Source organism: Amblyomma mixtum, chromosome 9, assembly GCF_055824585.1.
Source record: "Amblyomma mixtum isolate Tamu chromosome 9, ASM5582458v1, whole genome shotgun sequence".
NCBI lineage: Eukaryota > Metazoa > Arthropoda > Arachnida > Ixodida > Ixodidae > Amblyomma > Amblyomma mixtum.
Window position 1 is genome coordinate 118,186,806 of NC_143020.1, and position 17,242 is coordinate 118,204,047.

A 17,242-nucleotide genomic window follows, 5' to 3' on the forward strand; every position below is an offset into this window, starting at 1 on the left:
ATAGCATTCTCTGTGTGTAGTACTCTGAATGCATGTCATGCGTGGACAAGGTATTTTTGCCAAAAGAGCCTCTATATAGAGCGTTCTCTGACCGTGCAGGTTCAGCAGTCAACATCTTGTTGATTACGCCAGAGAAAGCCATCAAGCTTGCAGCCAACGACTGGTTTCGCCATGGTCTTTCGTCATCGAGTGGGTATGTGTGATCGTATATTGTGGGGTTTCATGTCCGACATGTCAGTTTTGAGGGACGTCGTAGTGGAGAGTTCTAAATTTAGACTGCTCAGGGTTCGTTAGTGCACGCTGACATCGCACATGACACGGGCATTTTTGTTTGAATTACAACCGCCACGGCTGAGATCGATATATTGGCTTAAAGGCACTACACTGAAAAGAAAGTTAATTGTCACAGATGTGGCAAAGAACTTTTTCAGTCTCAGAGGTGAAGTGTAAGTTATGTATGTACGTCTAACACTGCATGCATTCACTGCATGCAATTTGTACTAGCAATGCAGTTGCAAGAAATAAGAATAAACTGAAGTTCGCTTGTATCGTTTACTGCATTCTAACGACAAAGATAGTGCTTTAATTGAAAATGGAGCTTTTAAAAGCTCGATAAAGCAAAAAATGAAACATGCAGGTGTCACCACCTCTGGCTGATTTTGCAGGTAAAGTGCGGTTCCTCGGCACAGTTTTTGGGAATGGTTTTCAAGCTGTTGCGTTTGATGCATCATGGCTTTTCAGTACCCAAGTTCCACTGTATGTCCATGTCTCTTGCAGTAAACTGAGCCTAACACAAGAGATGCTTGCTGGTGGAGGGGCAGGCTTTTGTCAGATCATCGTCACCACGCCCATGGAGCTGCTGAAGATTCAGCTCCAGGACGCTGGGCGCACAGGTTAGTCTTCTCCACAGCAAATCATGCCTTGAGAGTATGAAGTCTCTCAGGATTCACTGTGCTTGTATGCTTTAGAGTGCACGCTTGCACTGATTAGAAAAGGCAATGCAGTGGGCTAGTTGTATTGTTATGTTTTATGTGCATTGCAAGCATTTCTAATGTTGTTGTGCTATCAGTCTTTGAAGTACTGGATTAACAAATGGTGATATTTTTGATGGAGTAGCGCATTATGTCCCATTGAAAAGCAGGATCGTGTGACTCAAGCACCATAGTTGGTGCCATTTAATACTTGCTTAATGCTGGTGAGTGTTCATTGTATCAGATACTATCATTACACGCCAATTAGCATCCGTGCTGGCCACTTTTATGATATCAAAATGCTCGCAAAGCTGAAAGTTTCTGTAACACAGTGCCTGGCTGTAATTAAAGAGCCCTTTCCTTTGCTTAGTGCCAGTTGACATTGCGTGACTTCTGGAACATTAGTGCGGAGTTAATGATTCCTTAAGGGTAACGGAGTGGATTTCAAGAGAAAGCAAACGTAGCAGGGGACGGCAGAAAGTTAGGTGGGCGGAGGAGATTAAGAAGTTTGCGGGGATACAGTGGCGGCAACTAGCAAAGGACAGGGTTAATTGGAGAGACATGGGAGAGGCCTTTGCCCTGCAGTGGGTGTAGTCAGGCTGGTGATGATGATGATATGATTAGTGTCGACCCCTCTCACCAGGTGGTGACACTTGCAAGCCACTTGTGTGACAGCAAAATGCTCATGGGCTGTTAGTTTCTGCACTCTGTAGTGACTTTATTGAACGCAACGTTCGGTTCCATTTAAAGGGCACTTCCTTTTGCTTTGTGCTAGTTTACACACTGTGATTAGTGGAACTTGAGTGGCAAATTTACACCAATTGTCGACTGCTCTCACCAGGTGGCGACGCTAGCAAGCGTCTGTCGGCACGAGCCATTGCACTGCAGTTGGTTCGTGAGCGTGGCCTGGTCGGTCTCTACCGGGGAACGGGGGCCACCATGCTGAGGGACGTCACCTTCTCCGTCATCTACTTCCCTCTTTTCGCCCACCTGAACTCCCTCGGACCTCGGAGGGCCGATGGCACGTCGGTCTTCTGGGCTTCGTTCCTAGCCGGATGTGGAGCCGGCTCGGCGGCCGCCTTCCTCGTTAACCCCTGTGATGTCGTCAAGACGCGCCTGCAACTGCTCAGCCGTGCACCGGGGGAGGCTGCCTACACGGGCATTCCCAATGCATTTGTGTGAGTATTGTATGGTATCTCAGGTGACAGTAGCGGTACCTTTACTACAGCTTCTAGCTACAAACTTCCATAGTTGCTGTCACCAGTGCTAACATATTAAGGCTAAAGCCTTTTATGCCTCAGCGTTGTCGAAAGAAGGTTGTCAGCAGGTGTCACGCTTTTCGGTTGGTCAAAAGGGTTATGACGCCAGAGTTTGCGGATTCGAAGTAATTAGGTCATCCACTGAACACACGACAACTAATAAAATAGTTGTCGTCCGCTCCGACAGGGGGCGCAAGGCATCCGTGGCTGACCACATTACATACCTCATTACTGCGAACAGAGCCATGGATGCAACCGAACTCATTGAAGCAGAGAGAGAGTCGTGCTAAAGAAGCAGTCAAAGTGTGTAGTCAAATAAAGCACTAGTACAGCACAAACAGCCTTGCAGTCAATGCCAAACAGTGCACCAGGAAAGGCTTTCGCCTTGCAGAACTTTAGAGAGCCAAAGTGCCCCCTGAATTTTTTAGTAATGTAATTTAGATGTTAACATGTCATGTGGCCTTAGGTAGGAAAAATTTGGAAGCTGCACATGATGCCAAGATGCTGTAGACTCTGGTCACTTGACAACTGGTCTAGTCTGCCCCTTTTTGGGTCAGGTGAATACCATTATTGAAAATGAGGAAAAATAACTAGTCCTCATAAGGTTGAAATTTCAGCCGGTGTTCCCGGAACAAATGAGCAGTCTCAAGAGTCTAAAAAAGCTTCCATGCACTATTGCGCTAATCACGAGTGACTAATGTTTCAGTGCCAGCGTAACTAAAAAGGGGAAAAAAAAAATGCCTCAATAATTATGCTTTCTCGGTAATGCGTAGTTTGTGCTTTTGCGATTTGCCTGTAAGGCTGCTTTTAGTGAATGAATAGTACTGCCGAGCACATGCCCTTTCTGTTGTCACTCATTTCCTTCCAGTGCAGAGTAATGAACTAGGGCACATTGGCTTAGGCTGACCTCTGTGCCTAAGTTCTCCCCCTGTTTCTTTACATGTTGCCTAGGCTAGGACTTGAGCGAAAATGAAGTGAGAGCATGGTGCTTTTGTTTCTTCAACACAACCGTGTTTGTCTCCGTGCTGATCGATGCACACCTCTTTCTGTTCCCTCCGCAGCCGCATTCTCCGTGAGGAAGGAATATTTGCTTTCTTCAAGGGGGCTGGCTGCCGTGTCATTGTGATTGCACCCCTGTTTGGCATCGCCCAGACCGTCTACTTCCTGGGCGTTGCTGAGTACCTGCTCGGAATGCAGAGGTGGGTAACAGTGGAACCATGTATATATATCCACTGCCACACAGTGTACAGAGGCATAGATGTCTTGGCTTTGTTATCAGAGTTATCCGGGGCAAGAATAGTTATAACAGTTCTTTGCTTCTGTTTCTGTTCCATTTGACTTGGTCATGAAAGGGAAAAAAGGAATAAGATTGGAATAAGATTAGAATAGGATTGTTATAATATCACAGACTTGGAAAAGCTTTGCAGTGACATGGTAAATAAAAGGGGGTACTGCGCACAAAAAGACACGGACGAGAGAAGATAACACAACAAGCGCAGACTCGCGACTAACTTTATTTGGAAAACGACACTCCTTTTATAGTTTCAAACTGTCACATCACACACATGTGCAAACCAAAAACCTGTCTTCATTGTGATACAGTTTGACAGAAGGGTCACTTACGCAATCTTTACCCTTCTGTTTGATGCAAAACGCCTCCGCCAACTCCGAATGAAGACAGGTTTTCGGTTTCCGCATGTGTGTGATGTGACAGTTTGAAACTATAAAAGGAGTGTCGTTTTTCAAATAAAGTTAGTCGCGAGTCTGCGCTTGTTGTGTTATCTTCTCGTCCGTGCCTTTTTGTGCGCAGTACCCCCTTTTATTTACCATGATTGACCGACTAGCCCAACAACGTGCGCTCTTAAACTATGCAGTGACATGCCTGAACCAAAACTGGTATCATATCTTTGACCCTGTGTGAACTGTTCCCTGTCATCGCTCAAGCACAACTCTTCCCAGTGTTTGAAATATTGTGTGCAAGCCCTGGTAGCTAGAAGTAACCGTAGTGCGACTTAATGCAACTGTGAGGCCCTGTTCACACAGGCAAGCCATGGTATTTGTGTTACTTGGCCGTGATCACCAGTGAACAACCAGTGGTGCTCACTCAATAGACTGTTGAGATGTGGCCAGCCAGTCGAAGAGGGAGGCTTTTTTTGCGGCTTCTAGACTGGTGTCTGGTGCTCAAAGGCATGCAGTAAAGTCCGATGCAGCTGCTACGGCTAAAGAAAATAGTCATAGACACCACTAATGTTATATAGTCAAGAAGTACGCCTTGTACAAACTTGCATGATATTTCAACCTTACATGGCCATTTCGTCCACTCAAAATCAATAGGCTCAATGCTTATTCCCATTGGCAATCTGCGGTCATTGCAAAACCATGGTGACTTAAAATCAAGGAGTGGCTTGCCACTACCGATGTCCGAGAAGTACAAGGTTGACATTAGCCTGTCAAATTTGTGTTTGCTGGCAACAAGCAGCTGTCGTTTCATGTCATTTCTGAAATGTCGGGGCTTGAAAACCGAATCTAGAATATAACTACTCAGTAACTGCCATATTTAACACGATAATGTGACATACTGTGCGTAGTCGGAAAGTGAATAGATTGGGAGTGAAAGAAGAGTGCTGTCGCATCTCCTCCACATCAGTCCAATTGATTGTCCCTAATTTTTTAAAATTGAAGTGGCGGTTGCTATTTGACTGCGACGGTTACACAGCCTCTGCAACCCGGTGGTGTGAATGCAGCTTACAGCAACAGTTTGCTGGGTCACTCCATTGCCGTCACTGAATGACTAAGCAGCACCGCTTCAGGGCTTCCATGTAAATCAGTATGAGCACTTTGCAAAGAGCTGTAGTTCCGTCTGACCACCACGGGAATTCTAGTGATGTGCTTGCCCATAACTGTTGTAATTTTGTAATGTAATTTGTAATGTAATGTAATATGTAATTTTTTGCTTAATATCGCAATGTTAAAGCCCATAGAAAAGTATGTTCAAACCCGATCAACTGCAAAATGGACAGTTCCACGCACTAGAACTGATTATGGTAAACAAGCACTTAATTTTCTTATACCTAATGTTCTAAACAGCTACGAATCTAACCAGCTTAGCATGTATAACCTCCGACCACATGATTTAAAAGTGTACTTTGTAAATAATATTCCATAACTTCTTATCATATATTGTAGTTTGTGTATGTATCGGTGTCCTTTTCCCATTTGTCATCAACCCAGCAGTGTGTGTAACTTTCAAATGCATCTTGTTCAGTTTTAATTGTTTTTTCTAGTTTCAAACTACATCTCTGTGTAGCAATCCGTTCAATTGTAAATATTAATTCTTTCTATAGTGTGCTCGTATGCGACCTGCCATCGTTGTATGAATGTGTTTATCTTATTTATTATGTTGTAATGGCTCTTAGATGAGCCACAGGCATTTTCAAGCTATTTTCTTTAGCTTTTGGCCTGTGGCTCATTCTAAAGAATGTGCACATTTTTGAAATAAAGTTTGGATTCAATTCAATTCAATTCAACAGTGAGTATAACACTAAAAAACGACTCCTGTTTTTTATTCCAGAGCCAAGACAGCCTAGTCTGGACCATGAAACTCGCACCGCCAACAAACCTAACAAAAACCACATGGGCTTTCGAATGAAGACGACTCCCCTCCAGCCCCCCCTATACCCCTCCACCACTATGCAGCTTGTTCTTGTCTGAACTACTCAAACAAAGTGTGGCTATGTCTTCTTCCGTCGCAGCAGCAGGAGATGGCACAAAAAGAATGCAGTCAATTAGGAAAACAGCTGTCAGTGTACGAGCTCATTGGTGTAATCATTTCCAGTATTACGAGTATAGTTATGAAAAGCACTTGGCTATTCTACACATGTACACATGTGTACACATGCGTGCCACATGCGTACACATGTGGCACACATGTGTACGCATGTACACATGTTCGGTGCTGCGTTTTGAATTGTGTACCAAGTTGGAGAATGCAACTTGCCTGGTCTGTACAAAATGTACCGGCACGTGTCAGTGTTTACTGGCATGCTCCTCTAGTGACATGCAGTGTCACATACGGAAAGATTGTAGCACCATTTGTTGTTGCAGAAATGCTACCAAAGACAAATGGGGAATGGAGTGTTACTCAAAAGCCCTCCCCAAATGAGACGCCTCCATAGATAGGAACAGCCCCCATCTATGCGTCCTTACTAGCAAGTCGACAGCAGGGGAAGTTTAGGATGTAATTATCTTAACGATCCTTGCCTCAATGTTTTGTGCTTAAAAAGACTCCTTCTGCATTCATGGAAGCAGGCAAAGCTGCTCTTGTGGTAACGAGTGCAGCAAAAACAAACCATCTCTACGACACACAATTTCTCCCCAGACAAGACTGGACGTCGTAACTCAAGTATGTCGCTTCATGTTGGCAAGAGACAAGAATGGAAAAGTGTTTGGACCGTGGACTTTCATACCCATCTTTCAAGCCAGTGTTGCCTGCCTCCTTGTGGTGTGTCGTGTTACCAAGTTATTGTTGACCTGCCACTAGGACTTTTGCTGCAGTGAGTCTAGTACAGTTTCCGAGCTTTTTAAATGCTTTTTTTGCTAGTTTAACATGAGAAAAGTAGTAAGGAATGTTGCCTTTACTGTTGCAGTATGTTTGCTAGCTCTTTTCAAGTGAAGTCCATGAGCACTCGGGTGGCAAAAGTTTGCCGAACCTACCAGGGTTATACCAAGCGGGCAAAGCATGCATGTTCAGGAAATGTTGATGTATGCAGCCGACTGTTTTGTACAGCACGATCCGCATATCGCACAATGTCCGAAAGTTTCAGAAGTGAATGCACATTATGATGTTGCCACGCAAGATTCTACTTTTCCAAGCAGTATGAGGCCACTAGACAAGCCTCTGCCAAATGTAGCGTTTGTAATCAAACATTCATGAGCAGAACATCACATTGTTCCTTTACTACTCTTTTTTTCCCTAGCTGGAAACATGCATCTTCCTGCAAAATACTATTTCTACTTAGTGAGATGCAAAATGGAAGGTATGTTGCTGAGAGTGGATAAACGCTTTTTTTGTTTTTAAGGATCTTTGCATGAAGCCAGATTACCAAGTGACCGCGGTGCTTTTGCGCCCTTGCGGTCTTCGTATACATATTTTTTTTTTGTAGGGTCTTATATACATAGTCGGTGGATTTGGGAAACTTTACACAGTGAACTACCGCAATTGTGACAGCCCTATTGCTTTGAGTACATTTTTTAAGTAGTGCTTTGTTGCGTTGACCAAAAAGCAAACCCTCTTCATTGCGAGTTGTTCTTGTTAAGGTTTAGGAGCGAACTAATATGGAAAACTTGCCTCTTTTATGTAGACAGTGAATATACTAAGTGGTTGGTGGGAACGTTCCCTTATTTCAGCAGCTCCATTTTTTCCGTTTCCTATGGTTGCATTGCTTCACAATTGTGCATAGGGAAGCCTTAACACAAGGAATGAAATAAAACTATTTCTGTTACCAATTTGTTGATTACTTTGTTGTACGTGGCATCATTAGTAACCGTTTAAACTCTATTCGAGCCATTTAATGCACATTCAAGAGTTCTCCCAACAATGCTTCTGACATAACGGCTGCATTGGAAAAACTCTCCTTTGGCTGCGCAGCCTAGTTTTGGTTTTGGTTCGCTCTTCTTCATTCAAACAAGTTCTTGCCGAAATGAAACCATTCCCAACATGCACACACACCATTCCCACAGCAAGCACTGCAACACCATTTCTTCATGAAATGAGAGTTTTACCTGCACTAGTTGGGTTTGGTTGGAGCTGAACGTTTTATTTCATAAGGTACATAAATCTTTTCCTATAGCAGCACGCTTCAATAGATGCCATAAATTACATATAAAAACGTGAATTCATGCAATTAACACCAGCTACATAACCTGATGCCAGATGTGGCGGCTAGTTCTTGTCCGGTGGACTGCTCTCTGCGTCGATGGAGCGAATGTATATGGGTCTTGAGGCCTTCCATAGTTTCCGTTGGACCTTGAGGTGTTTCGCGTGGCTCGGGCTCAACGCACTCGGTGCCAGGTTCACAGGCCTTGGGTATGGGTTGTGGTAGTGCAGTGCTGGAAGCACAACACATGCACTGCTATTCGAAACGGCCGTCACCATGGATGTCGCACGGACAGATAACTACGTACGCTGGATTTTCATTCCATGGTTTTCTGTCGAAGTCCTTAACTCTTTCGGGACTGCCATATAAGCCAGGCCATGGATCACATATGATCCAGGGATTTCGACGCGCTGCAGAACTGAAACTCCCGCCTGTTGGATTACATATTCTTATTCTGTGGATAATATGACTACCATATTTTTGGTTTCCGCGTGGTTAATTTTTTTGGGCAGGCCGCGACGTAGAAGGAATTTTTTTTTGGACAGGCATGGTCTCAAATGTTAACAAAAATGGTGCCGAGCTCGCGTCACGACTGGCTATGAATTCGGCACAATTCGCGTGATTCTGCTACCTCAACTTCGGTTTTCCTGGATGACAGCGGAAGCGAACAATCTGAGAACGACATCCCAAGCTCGGAATTCAGTTCTGATGATGATTCAAGCGCCAATCAGCCTGGAACTTCAGCTAGTGCTCCAAGTTGAGGGTACTTTCAGACTTGGGTCGTGTTTGAGTGGTTACACGTTCTCACTGCGTGTACTCGCTGTATTATTCCCATCTGCTAGGGTTTCAACCACCTATAGCGGTGACCAACTTTCACTGACGCAGAAGCGCTTTGGGAGCCCTGTGTGTGCATGGGCGGCGATGGGAGCATTGCACTGAGAAGCTCGTCATGCAAATATCTGTCAGCTCTTCACTTTTTTCCGTTGTTTCTGTCAAATGAGTTCATTGAAACCATTTGTGCAAACACGAACAAATATGCCTAGACCTAGAATACGCCTGGAATATGCCTTCACTTGCGCTAGATGGCAGCACGGAACTGTTTCGCCGTCTAGCACAAGAGCCATAGGTGAAGCCTCCCTCTGAAAGATCAGGCTGGGAGCCACTCAACAGAAGACACCCACAAATACGTGAGCCATATTACCACATGTAACAAAAGAGAACATTGTGCCACATCTTTGTATATTTACAAATTTTTATTATTTTTACATTGACAATTTTCAACTTTTTCATCTTATTGCTCCAAAGATTCACACTGGACCTTTTTTCGTTTTATGCATAATGCCTGAGTGAAATATTTTTTTGCATGAAAGAGAATTTATATAGCTACATTTTGGTATATGTTTACTACATTTGTTTAAGCACAGCTTTTAATAACTGTGTTTTTCAAAGACCCCTTAGAATCGCCTGTTTTTTTTTTCACAGTCCCGAAAGAGTTAAGCCTTTGGCACGCACCTTTCTTCGGAAGCATTGCAATCAACATGCACACAGAGAGAGACAGACAAGAATAAGTGCTACTTCCAACAGATTTATTCATTCAGTAAAAGGTTCAGATGTGGTTTTCACTTAATTAATCAGGTGGAAGTAGCGCTCATCCTTTTGATTGGCCGATCCATCGCCGTTCTGACCATTCTCAATCTAGCATGTGTCTTGAAACTCATCTTTCCCAGTGTTTTTCCACTTTTCACAAAAACAGAAGTCTAATCCCACCTTTATGCAATACAATTTAACCTCGGTAACTGTTACTCAGGGGGATTTGTTGCAATTAGGCGAAGTTCGAACTGAAGGAGCCCGGTTAGGGCTCCCTTTGATGTTGACGGGGTCAAAAGGCCAGTTCGAATAAAACGGAAGTTCGAATTAGCCGAATCAACGAGATGCCACTGTTTAGGTTTAGTTGACCTTTCTAGCGAGTATGTTTTTGCAGGCTAGTTGGTGCCTAAGCATTCTGGGTTTTTTTGCGCAAAAGACACGACACAAAAGAAACGAGGTAGACAGGACAAGCGCTTACTAACAACTCAGGTGTTTATTGACGGAACATTTGCTTAAATACAGCAGCTGCTCTTATCAAACATGAAGAGGGAAAGAAGAGGCTTCGCATACATATATATCAGATCAGCACAGATCCCATCATCGCACGAGTGAATGCATGTTTTGAGCTCTAATTTTGCGCAAGATAACTGATTTCTTTTTTTGACAGCAAAATTGAAGGATTGCTGACACACGAGTTACCCGATTTTCCTATCTCATTAGCCTCTCATTATCATTAGCATATCTCATTAGCATGAGATAGGAAAATCGGGTAACTCGTGTGTCAGCAATCCTTCAATTTTGCTGTCAAAAAAAGAAATCAGTTATCTTGCGCAAAATTAGAGCTCAAAACATGCATTCACTCGTGCGATGATGGGATCTGTGCTGATCTGATATATATGTATGCGAAGCCTCTTCTTTCCCTCTTCATGTTTGATAAGAGCAGCTGCTGTATTTAAGCAAATGTTCCGTCAATAAACACCTGAGTTGTTAGTAAGCGCTTGTCCTGTCTACCTCGTTTCTTTTGTGTCGTGTCTTTTGCGCAAAAAAACCCAGAATGACCTTTCTACAACGCACTGAAGCTGTAACAAGGTGCCAATATTGAGCACGTCAGCGCCTTTTCTGCACCCGCTTAATATATCGATGCACTGGAGCCGAGCGAAAGGCGCAGGGCGCCAGGAGTTGCTGCAAGACATCTCCCGTCCGTCTGCAACTTACCCAAGTCCAACCTTGACTGTCCTTCTCTCAAGCACTCCTTAATAGCTTCACTGTCTTGTATCTAAAAAGATAGAATGAGAATACTAGTGTTACGCTTACAGTATGAATGCGAATGAATGCTACTAACCTGTTTATTTCGTCGGAAGATGTCCTTCGTTTCGGAGATAATGTAGAACTGTTCCTCCTGAGTTTTCTCCGGAGTTTCCGCAGCCCAAGTTCTTCCCGTTCGAAGCAGCTGTTTGTAAAGCCGCAGCACATCGCGGCGAAACATGGTAGCCGAAAACATTAAAAAACGTGACAGCTCAACGCTGAAAACACTTTTTCTCGTCTTCGCGCTTCTGTAAGCATGTGCACTCGAAACAAAACGCAAACTGGCTATGATTGGCCATACTGATGACCGGCTTCGTCTAATATCGCCTTACTTTTGCGTATTTTATTCTTTAAACTAGCGTATACCACAAACATTAGCTCTTATTTGTGATACAGACACTTTAAAGAGAGCAGTATTAAATATATCTTTCTTACTTCTTTACAGAAAACTGTTGAAACTACAAGTTCAAGCGTTGGTTTAAGTTACAAAACGACGTAGCCAAATCCAAGGCAAGGTCGAATGAGAATAACAAAGATGGCGGAGTACGGCGCTCATTTGGCGACTCAGCTGGCTCAACAACCATCGATATTCGAAGTTCTCGCCCAGGAAAACCTAGCGCGAGCACTTAGAAATGCACTGAGGCACCTGATTTCCTACTGCGCGGACCTTCGCAGCGGCAAACGTAGCCATAGATCGTGGCTGAAGGCGCATCGCGACGAACTGGTCACGCTCACAGACTTGTCGGTTCAGCTGTACCACCTGACCCGCTACGCGAGCTCCTTTTCCGAGCACTTCTACGGTTTACGACGGGTTGCAACGGCGACAGGCACCCACAGCGGCGCCGATGCGCTAAAACGAAGTCACATCCTCAGATCCCTGGCGTCCCTTGTGCTGCTGCCTTACGTGCGTGCTAAGCTTGACTCTCTCGTCTTCGACGAGGACGCCCGCGCGAACGAGGAAGGTTGGATCGCAACACTCCGCCGCATCTACCCGTCTTTCTCGCTGGCCTGCGAAGCCGCTTCACTGTCGTTCGCTCTCTTCTACGCAATCGGAAAATCGTCCGTGCATTCGCCGACGCTTTCTCTGTCGTCGGTACGACTGGAAGTCGCCCCTACCGTTCCCGTCGGCGCGGAACCCATTAGTGCGGGTAGGGCGGTTCGCGTTCTGCGTGGGGTTGCCGACGCATTCTCCGCCACGCTGGCGACGGCAGCTTTCCTCTTGCATTTCATGGACTGGTGGAACACTCAAAGGAAAGGCAGCCTGATCGCGGAACCACCGGTGCCGACGCCACCAATGCAATCTAATGACGAACGGTCGGATCAACAGGTCGACGACGCGCAGTCTCCAGAGCGGCGTGGTGTGTGCCCGCTGTGCCTGAATGAGATCTCGGCGCACGCCGCCGTGCTGACCACCAGCGGGTACGTGTTCTGCCACGGGTGCATCAGGAACCACTTGTCGAGCGGCCGCAGTACATGCCCCGTCACGGGATACCCGTCGTCGCACGATAATGTCGTACTGCTTGTTGGACAGTGACGAAAACCTCGGAGCCCGATGAATGACAGCCTCGTGAAGCGACGCGTGATCGGCCGGACTGAATCTCCGAAACCAGCGTTCCGATCAGAGCGTGCCGACACTCGCGGCGGATTTGGAGTTTGATTCAGATACTCGATTGCTAGCCGTGTTTGGTACTTTGAGCTAGGATGTCAAACATGCCTTTGTTGTCTGAGCAGTGTCATCGCAGTTCGATGTATACTGCTGCTTTACAAAACATGCCTTGCCTCTGCCAGTTGTATATCGACTGTTATGGATCGACTAAGCTCCTCTTTACTGGATAGTCCACAGGGTTTTCCGAAAAGGGCACATCAGCAAGAACTGGCTGCTTCGGTAGTTCACTAGTTAGTACGCCAATAGCTGAAATTAAGTTGCCACACGAAGTGAATTGACCTATATCTCATTACTGTGACACTTCATTAAAGTACCTATTCAGTGAGCTTAGTTGCACTGCAGGAGGCAGAAAGTGCTTGCATATTATACCAGCAACTTGAGTACCAACATATCTGTGAGCTGTGTTGCTTGCTTGTTGTCCTACTTGTAAAACACGGTTTAGGTAATACCATCTCGCTTTATTTTCGTTTTACACAGGGCCATCAAAATGTTGCTAAAATTTGAGTAAAAGTAAATAAAATGGTGTGGAACTGAGGCATTATCTTGCAAGTGGCAGGGGTGGTATTCTCCCGGTGTCGCCTTAGGAGGCATAAGTTCTGGAGCTTTGCCAACACAGAGCAGAATGTTTGTCTCAAGCATTGCTGCTGTGATGTTAACACCTGGTGATGCATGAAGCAGAGTTTCCCACTTATGTTTTTACAAACTGAACACAGGCTGTGGACAGCCAGTGCAGTTGTTTTTTTGTGAATAAAGTTCTTGGCACAGAAAGTGAGCCGTTTTTTAGTTGTAAAGTGAATTCACAGTGGCGCAGACAGCCCTTGTTGCTAGCTCATAGTTTTTCAGTGTTCCCTTCTTGTGTAACATGTGACTTAGTTTTTGTATAGCCCTGCTGGGTAACAGGTACAGTCAGGGACAAAAGTCTCCGGACCACGTGATCCTCTAACGAAGCCGATAGTTCTGCTATTAGTCGGCGGCTCAAGACCACACTTGTGGAGGTAAAAGTTAAATTTTTGTTCTTTCATCTCCTCAAGTGCGGTCTCCAGCCGCTGTCAGAAAGTAGAGCTATAAGCTACGTTTGAGGAATACGTGGTCCGGAGACTTTTGACCCCGACTGTACAGTATGTGTCATACCTAGACAGAACACAGGAAATGGTTAAACTGGTTCTTAACTCGAGAGAGTAGGTTTCACTGCAAAGCGAAAAAAAATGCGCAGAGAGCTCAAAAGGAGGAGCCTGAATCTGTGTTTCTGCTTTGCAGTGAAACCTACTTTCTTCCATGTTAAGAATCGCTATCACCATTTCTCGTGTTCCAAGTACAACCCATACTGTACACAGTAGCAGCTTGCCAAGTACTGCTATACTTGCCACTATATTGATGGGACAGGCATGACTGTCAACCAAGAGGTGGTGCACAGTGTGAAGTCGCTGCTTTTTAAAGAGATCACATCATATAAACATCACACAATGCCTTTATAGAGGTTTGTGAACCCATATATACAGATTATTAAGGCCCCCAGTTTTCCACGATTCTGCGAAAAATCGCCCATTTTCCCAGGAATTGCTTGTTGGCAGCCACACTGTCGTTTCGATAATAACGTGTTTGTGGACATCAAAAGGTGTGATAGAATGGTCAGAATGTGATTACTTAATCGTTTGAATTCTCCTGAAAGGTAGAACATGGTATCAAATATAGTTCAGCCTATGCTTTAACATGACTGCTCCCTCATCTACTCAAGCAAGCTGCGGCTGTGGTAGCAACGTAATCACATGGTTGTCCAGGAAGTCATAATATTTTAGCCTGTCGAAATCAGTATTACCATATTTGCAAGAATACAAGGCATTTTTTTCCTTGAATCTTCTGCTCTGAAATACCTTGCATTATACTTGTATTGAAAACAAGACTACAAATACAGGGCATTTTGTTTTTTGTTTTTTCGCTGTTTGAGCTACAAATATAGCGAATGTTTTTTTTCTTTTGAGATATCCACGATCAGCTCACCCACCAGACATGTAAGCTGAGAGGAAAGCCCAACTTCTTGACAACCTTGTGATATAGAGGTGAAGCGCGCGAACGAGATGCTACAAACAAGGGAAGAATGCGATGCGGGTTGCTGAAAAAAGAAAAGGCAGTGAAAGAGCCATAAGGAGTAGGCAAATGAAAAAAAAAATAAAAAGACGAATGGGCACAGAACTGTGAAGCACGAAGGTAAAAAACGGTGGCATGGTGGCTGCTGCTGCATGCAAATATAGAGCGGTGTGTGTAAAAAATTTTTTTTTCCCATAAACTAAAAAAATTTGCTCTATTGTAGCACATTATAGTGTAACAAGCAGAACTCTCTTTTTAATATATCAAAGGGAAAAATGGGCTCTGTATGCTTACGAAGAAAAAAAAGTTGCTAGATTTGAAAGACCCACAGCAAATTTCACAAAAATTATAAAATATATTCAGTCAGAAAATAGAAAATAAAAATCTAGAATATATGCTACCGTTTTTCATACATTACTATGTCAAATGAGTACTGAAAGTTGCAGTACTCCTCATGCTAAACTTTCTGATCAATAACAAAAAAATTAACTGCTCGTGTGGAGCTCTAGATAACGTTAAGCGTTAATACTGCGGAGTCGTGAGAACACAGCAGCTGGGATGGCCACCGCCACAGCTGAGCAGGGTCAGTGCAAGACAAGGACGCCATACTCGCCATGATCACTCCACGTTGACAGGCTTCACGGGAAGCTTAAAGATACTCCACATGGCTGACAAACAAAACCAAATTTGAAACTGGAGTAGAGTTCTTTTGCAACATACTGGATGGCTTTACTTGTCCAGAAGCAGCTCAGACCAGGCAGGATGGGCCGTTTCTTGGCATTGTTCAAACTGAATGATTTGAATAGGTGTACTAAGAAAAGAGTCAAGAGCCTTCCAGTGGAACATTGGAGATCGTTTGCCCTCAATTTGCAGAATTTAAAATTTCCCGCCGCAGCACAAAAATTAGGGGCCTTGCACAGAAAAAAAAAAAAAGAAACATGTATTGAAGAGCACTTGAAACAGTTCTGGCTTGCTCACTGAGGCTTGCTGGAAGAGCTTTCACACACATCTGTGGGTACTTAGAGCATCCATTACTTCACAGCAATGACTGAAGCTGCAGTGAAGTAGTCACAAGTCTTTCTAACTTGCTGCTCTTGTGTGTGTCCACTGCAAAATCCGTTGGGCGGCTTCCTGAAAGTATGACACGTACAAGAGAAGGAGTTATGAGAAGACATGAAATACAGTGCAGATAGCGCATAGCATTGAAAATGCCTTTAGAAGTACTCACTTAGCTGGTTGCCAATATTAAAAGCCATGCAGAGGAGAAAAATAGTATACTCCATTAACTTTACATCACAAATGCCCAAAGCCAGATTTTTTTTTCCCCATTTGCAATGATTAAAGCAGACAATCAATGGATAGATTCCACGCAGTGCACACCTGGGAAAGTCTATAAATTATCTGACTTCATTAACACTAGTTCCTTTTCAATAGAGCAGACTTGTTTACACTCGATACAACACACAAAATTTCAGCAAGTACCATGGTGTTTCATCACCTTCATATTCTTATCAGCACTGTTACCCAGACACATAAACGGAAATGAAGTTGAACCGCATGCATAGGCAGCGAAAACATCTTCAGCTGCCGTGCTGTCCCTCAAGTCCGGTGACACACACACCTTTCTCCGCTGGCGTGAGAGTGCTTGGAGTAAGTGCACCTTGAGAGGGCTTGAGGCAGTGGAGTGCACAAACTGTGCCACACTCTGTTCAGCAATTGTGTGCAGCAATGGACTTCTGGCACGATCCAACCGCCCTGCAATGGCACACAGGAGCTCAGAGTTTGCACAAAATGCTCAACAAAGATCCAGAAAGCTAGAATTTCAGTGAGAAGCTTAATCTCGTAAAACAAAGGACAGTAGTTGCCTGTGCCATAGCACTGCTTAGGACAACACAACCTGTAGTGTAGTGCTTAGAGTGTCTCCATGAGAGAGATAGAGAGAGACAAAAAGAAATGTGGGGAAGTTAACCAGAACAACTTCAAGGATGAAAAAACAGCGCAAGGAACGGGACGAAAACATGAAGGAAGAAGACACAGACACGGGCGCTGACTAACAACTGAAATTTTATTTCGATGCAGGACACATACGTAAGGTACAAAGAGGGGGGGTGTGTCCAAGGCGATTCTGCACAATCACCGAAACAGTGTAGTCACGTCCAAGGGTAAAAACGATAAAAAGGTGAAAAAGCCGAAAGAAAGACAAAAAGCGATAAAACCACGGTGTAAGAGGCCGGGAGCCTCTTGTCTTTTTTTCGGCTTTTTCACCTTTTTATCGTTTTTACCCTTGGACGTGACTACACTGTTTCGGTGATTGTGCAGAATCGCCTTGGACACACCCCCCTCTTTGTACCTTACGTATGTGTCCTGCATCGAAATAAAATTTCAGTTGTTAGTCAGCGCCCGTGTCTGTGTCTTCTTCCTTCGTGTTTTCGTCCCGTTCCTTGCGCTGTTTTTTCATCATGGATTACCAACTAGCCCGGCATCTTGCACTTC

At 44.4% G+C, this 17,242-nt stretch overlaps 4 protein-coding genes across 4 annotated transcripts in view; 2 read left to right on the forward strand and 2 right to left on the reverse strand.

Moving 5' to 3' along the window:
• LOC149330929 (mitochondrial glutamate carrier 1-like) overlaps positions 1 to 7,735 on the forward strand; it is a 9,240-nt gene extending 1,505 nt beyond the window's left edge. The window contains exons 4-8 of the mRNA XM_089561641.1: positions 100 to 193; positions 778 to 893; positions 1,813 to 2,149; positions 3,292 to 3,429; positions 5,802 to 7,735. Of these exons, the coding sequence (XP_089417767.1) occupies positions 100 to 193; positions 778 to 893; positions 1,813 to 2,149; positions 3,292 to 3,429; positions 5,802 to 5,817 (701 nt within the window). The 3' untranslated portion in view covers positions 5,818 to 7,735. The remainder of the gene's footprint in view (positions 1 to 99; positions 194 to 777; positions 894 to 1,812; positions 2,150 to 3,291; positions 3,430 to 5,801) is intronic.
• LOC149330928 (LYR motif containing protein 1-like) overlaps positions 1 to 13,607 on the reverse strand; it is a 17,452-nt gene extending 3,845 nt beyond the window's left edge. The window contains exons 1-3 of the mRNA XM_089561644.1: positions 11,036 to 13,607; positions 10,909 to 10,969; positions 8,153 to 8,338 (exon numbers count right to left, since the gene is read on the reverse strand). Coding sequence (XP_089417770.1) covers positions 8,172 to 8,338; positions 10,909 to 10,969; positions 11,036 to 11,194 — 387 coding nt within the window. The 5' untranslated portion in view covers positions 11,195 to 13,607 and the 3' untranslated portion in view covers positions 8,153 to 8,171. The remainder of the gene's footprint in view (positions 1 to 8,152; positions 8,339 to 10,908; positions 10,970 to 11,035) is intronic.
• LOC149330930 (peroxisome assembly protein 12-like) lies at positions 11,503 to 12,791 on the forward strand. The gene has a single exon (XM_089561642.1). It carries the CDS (start codon positions 11,519 to 11,521, stop codon positions 12,530 to 12,532), a length of 1,014 nt encoding a protein of 337 aa, XP_089417768.1. The 5' UTR covers positions 11,503 to 11,518; the 3' UTR covers positions 12,533 to 12,791.
• Positions 13,608 to 13,783: 176 nt separating the features above from the next.
• The window catches only part of LOC149330931 (RNA polymerase II-associated protein 1), a 39,309-nt gene continuing 35,850 nt past the window's right edge, over positions 13,784 to 17,242 (reverse strand). Inside the window, exons 27-28 of the mRNA XM_089561647.1 lie at positions 16,371 to 16,504; positions 13,784 to 15,880 (exon numbers count right to left, since the gene is read on the reverse strand). Coding sequence (XP_089417773.1) covers positions 15,830 to 15,880; positions 16,371 to 16,504 — 185 coding nt within the window. The 3' untranslated portion in view covers positions 13,784 to 15,829. The remainder of the gene's footprint in view (positions 15,881 to 16,370; positions 16,505 to 17,242) is intronic.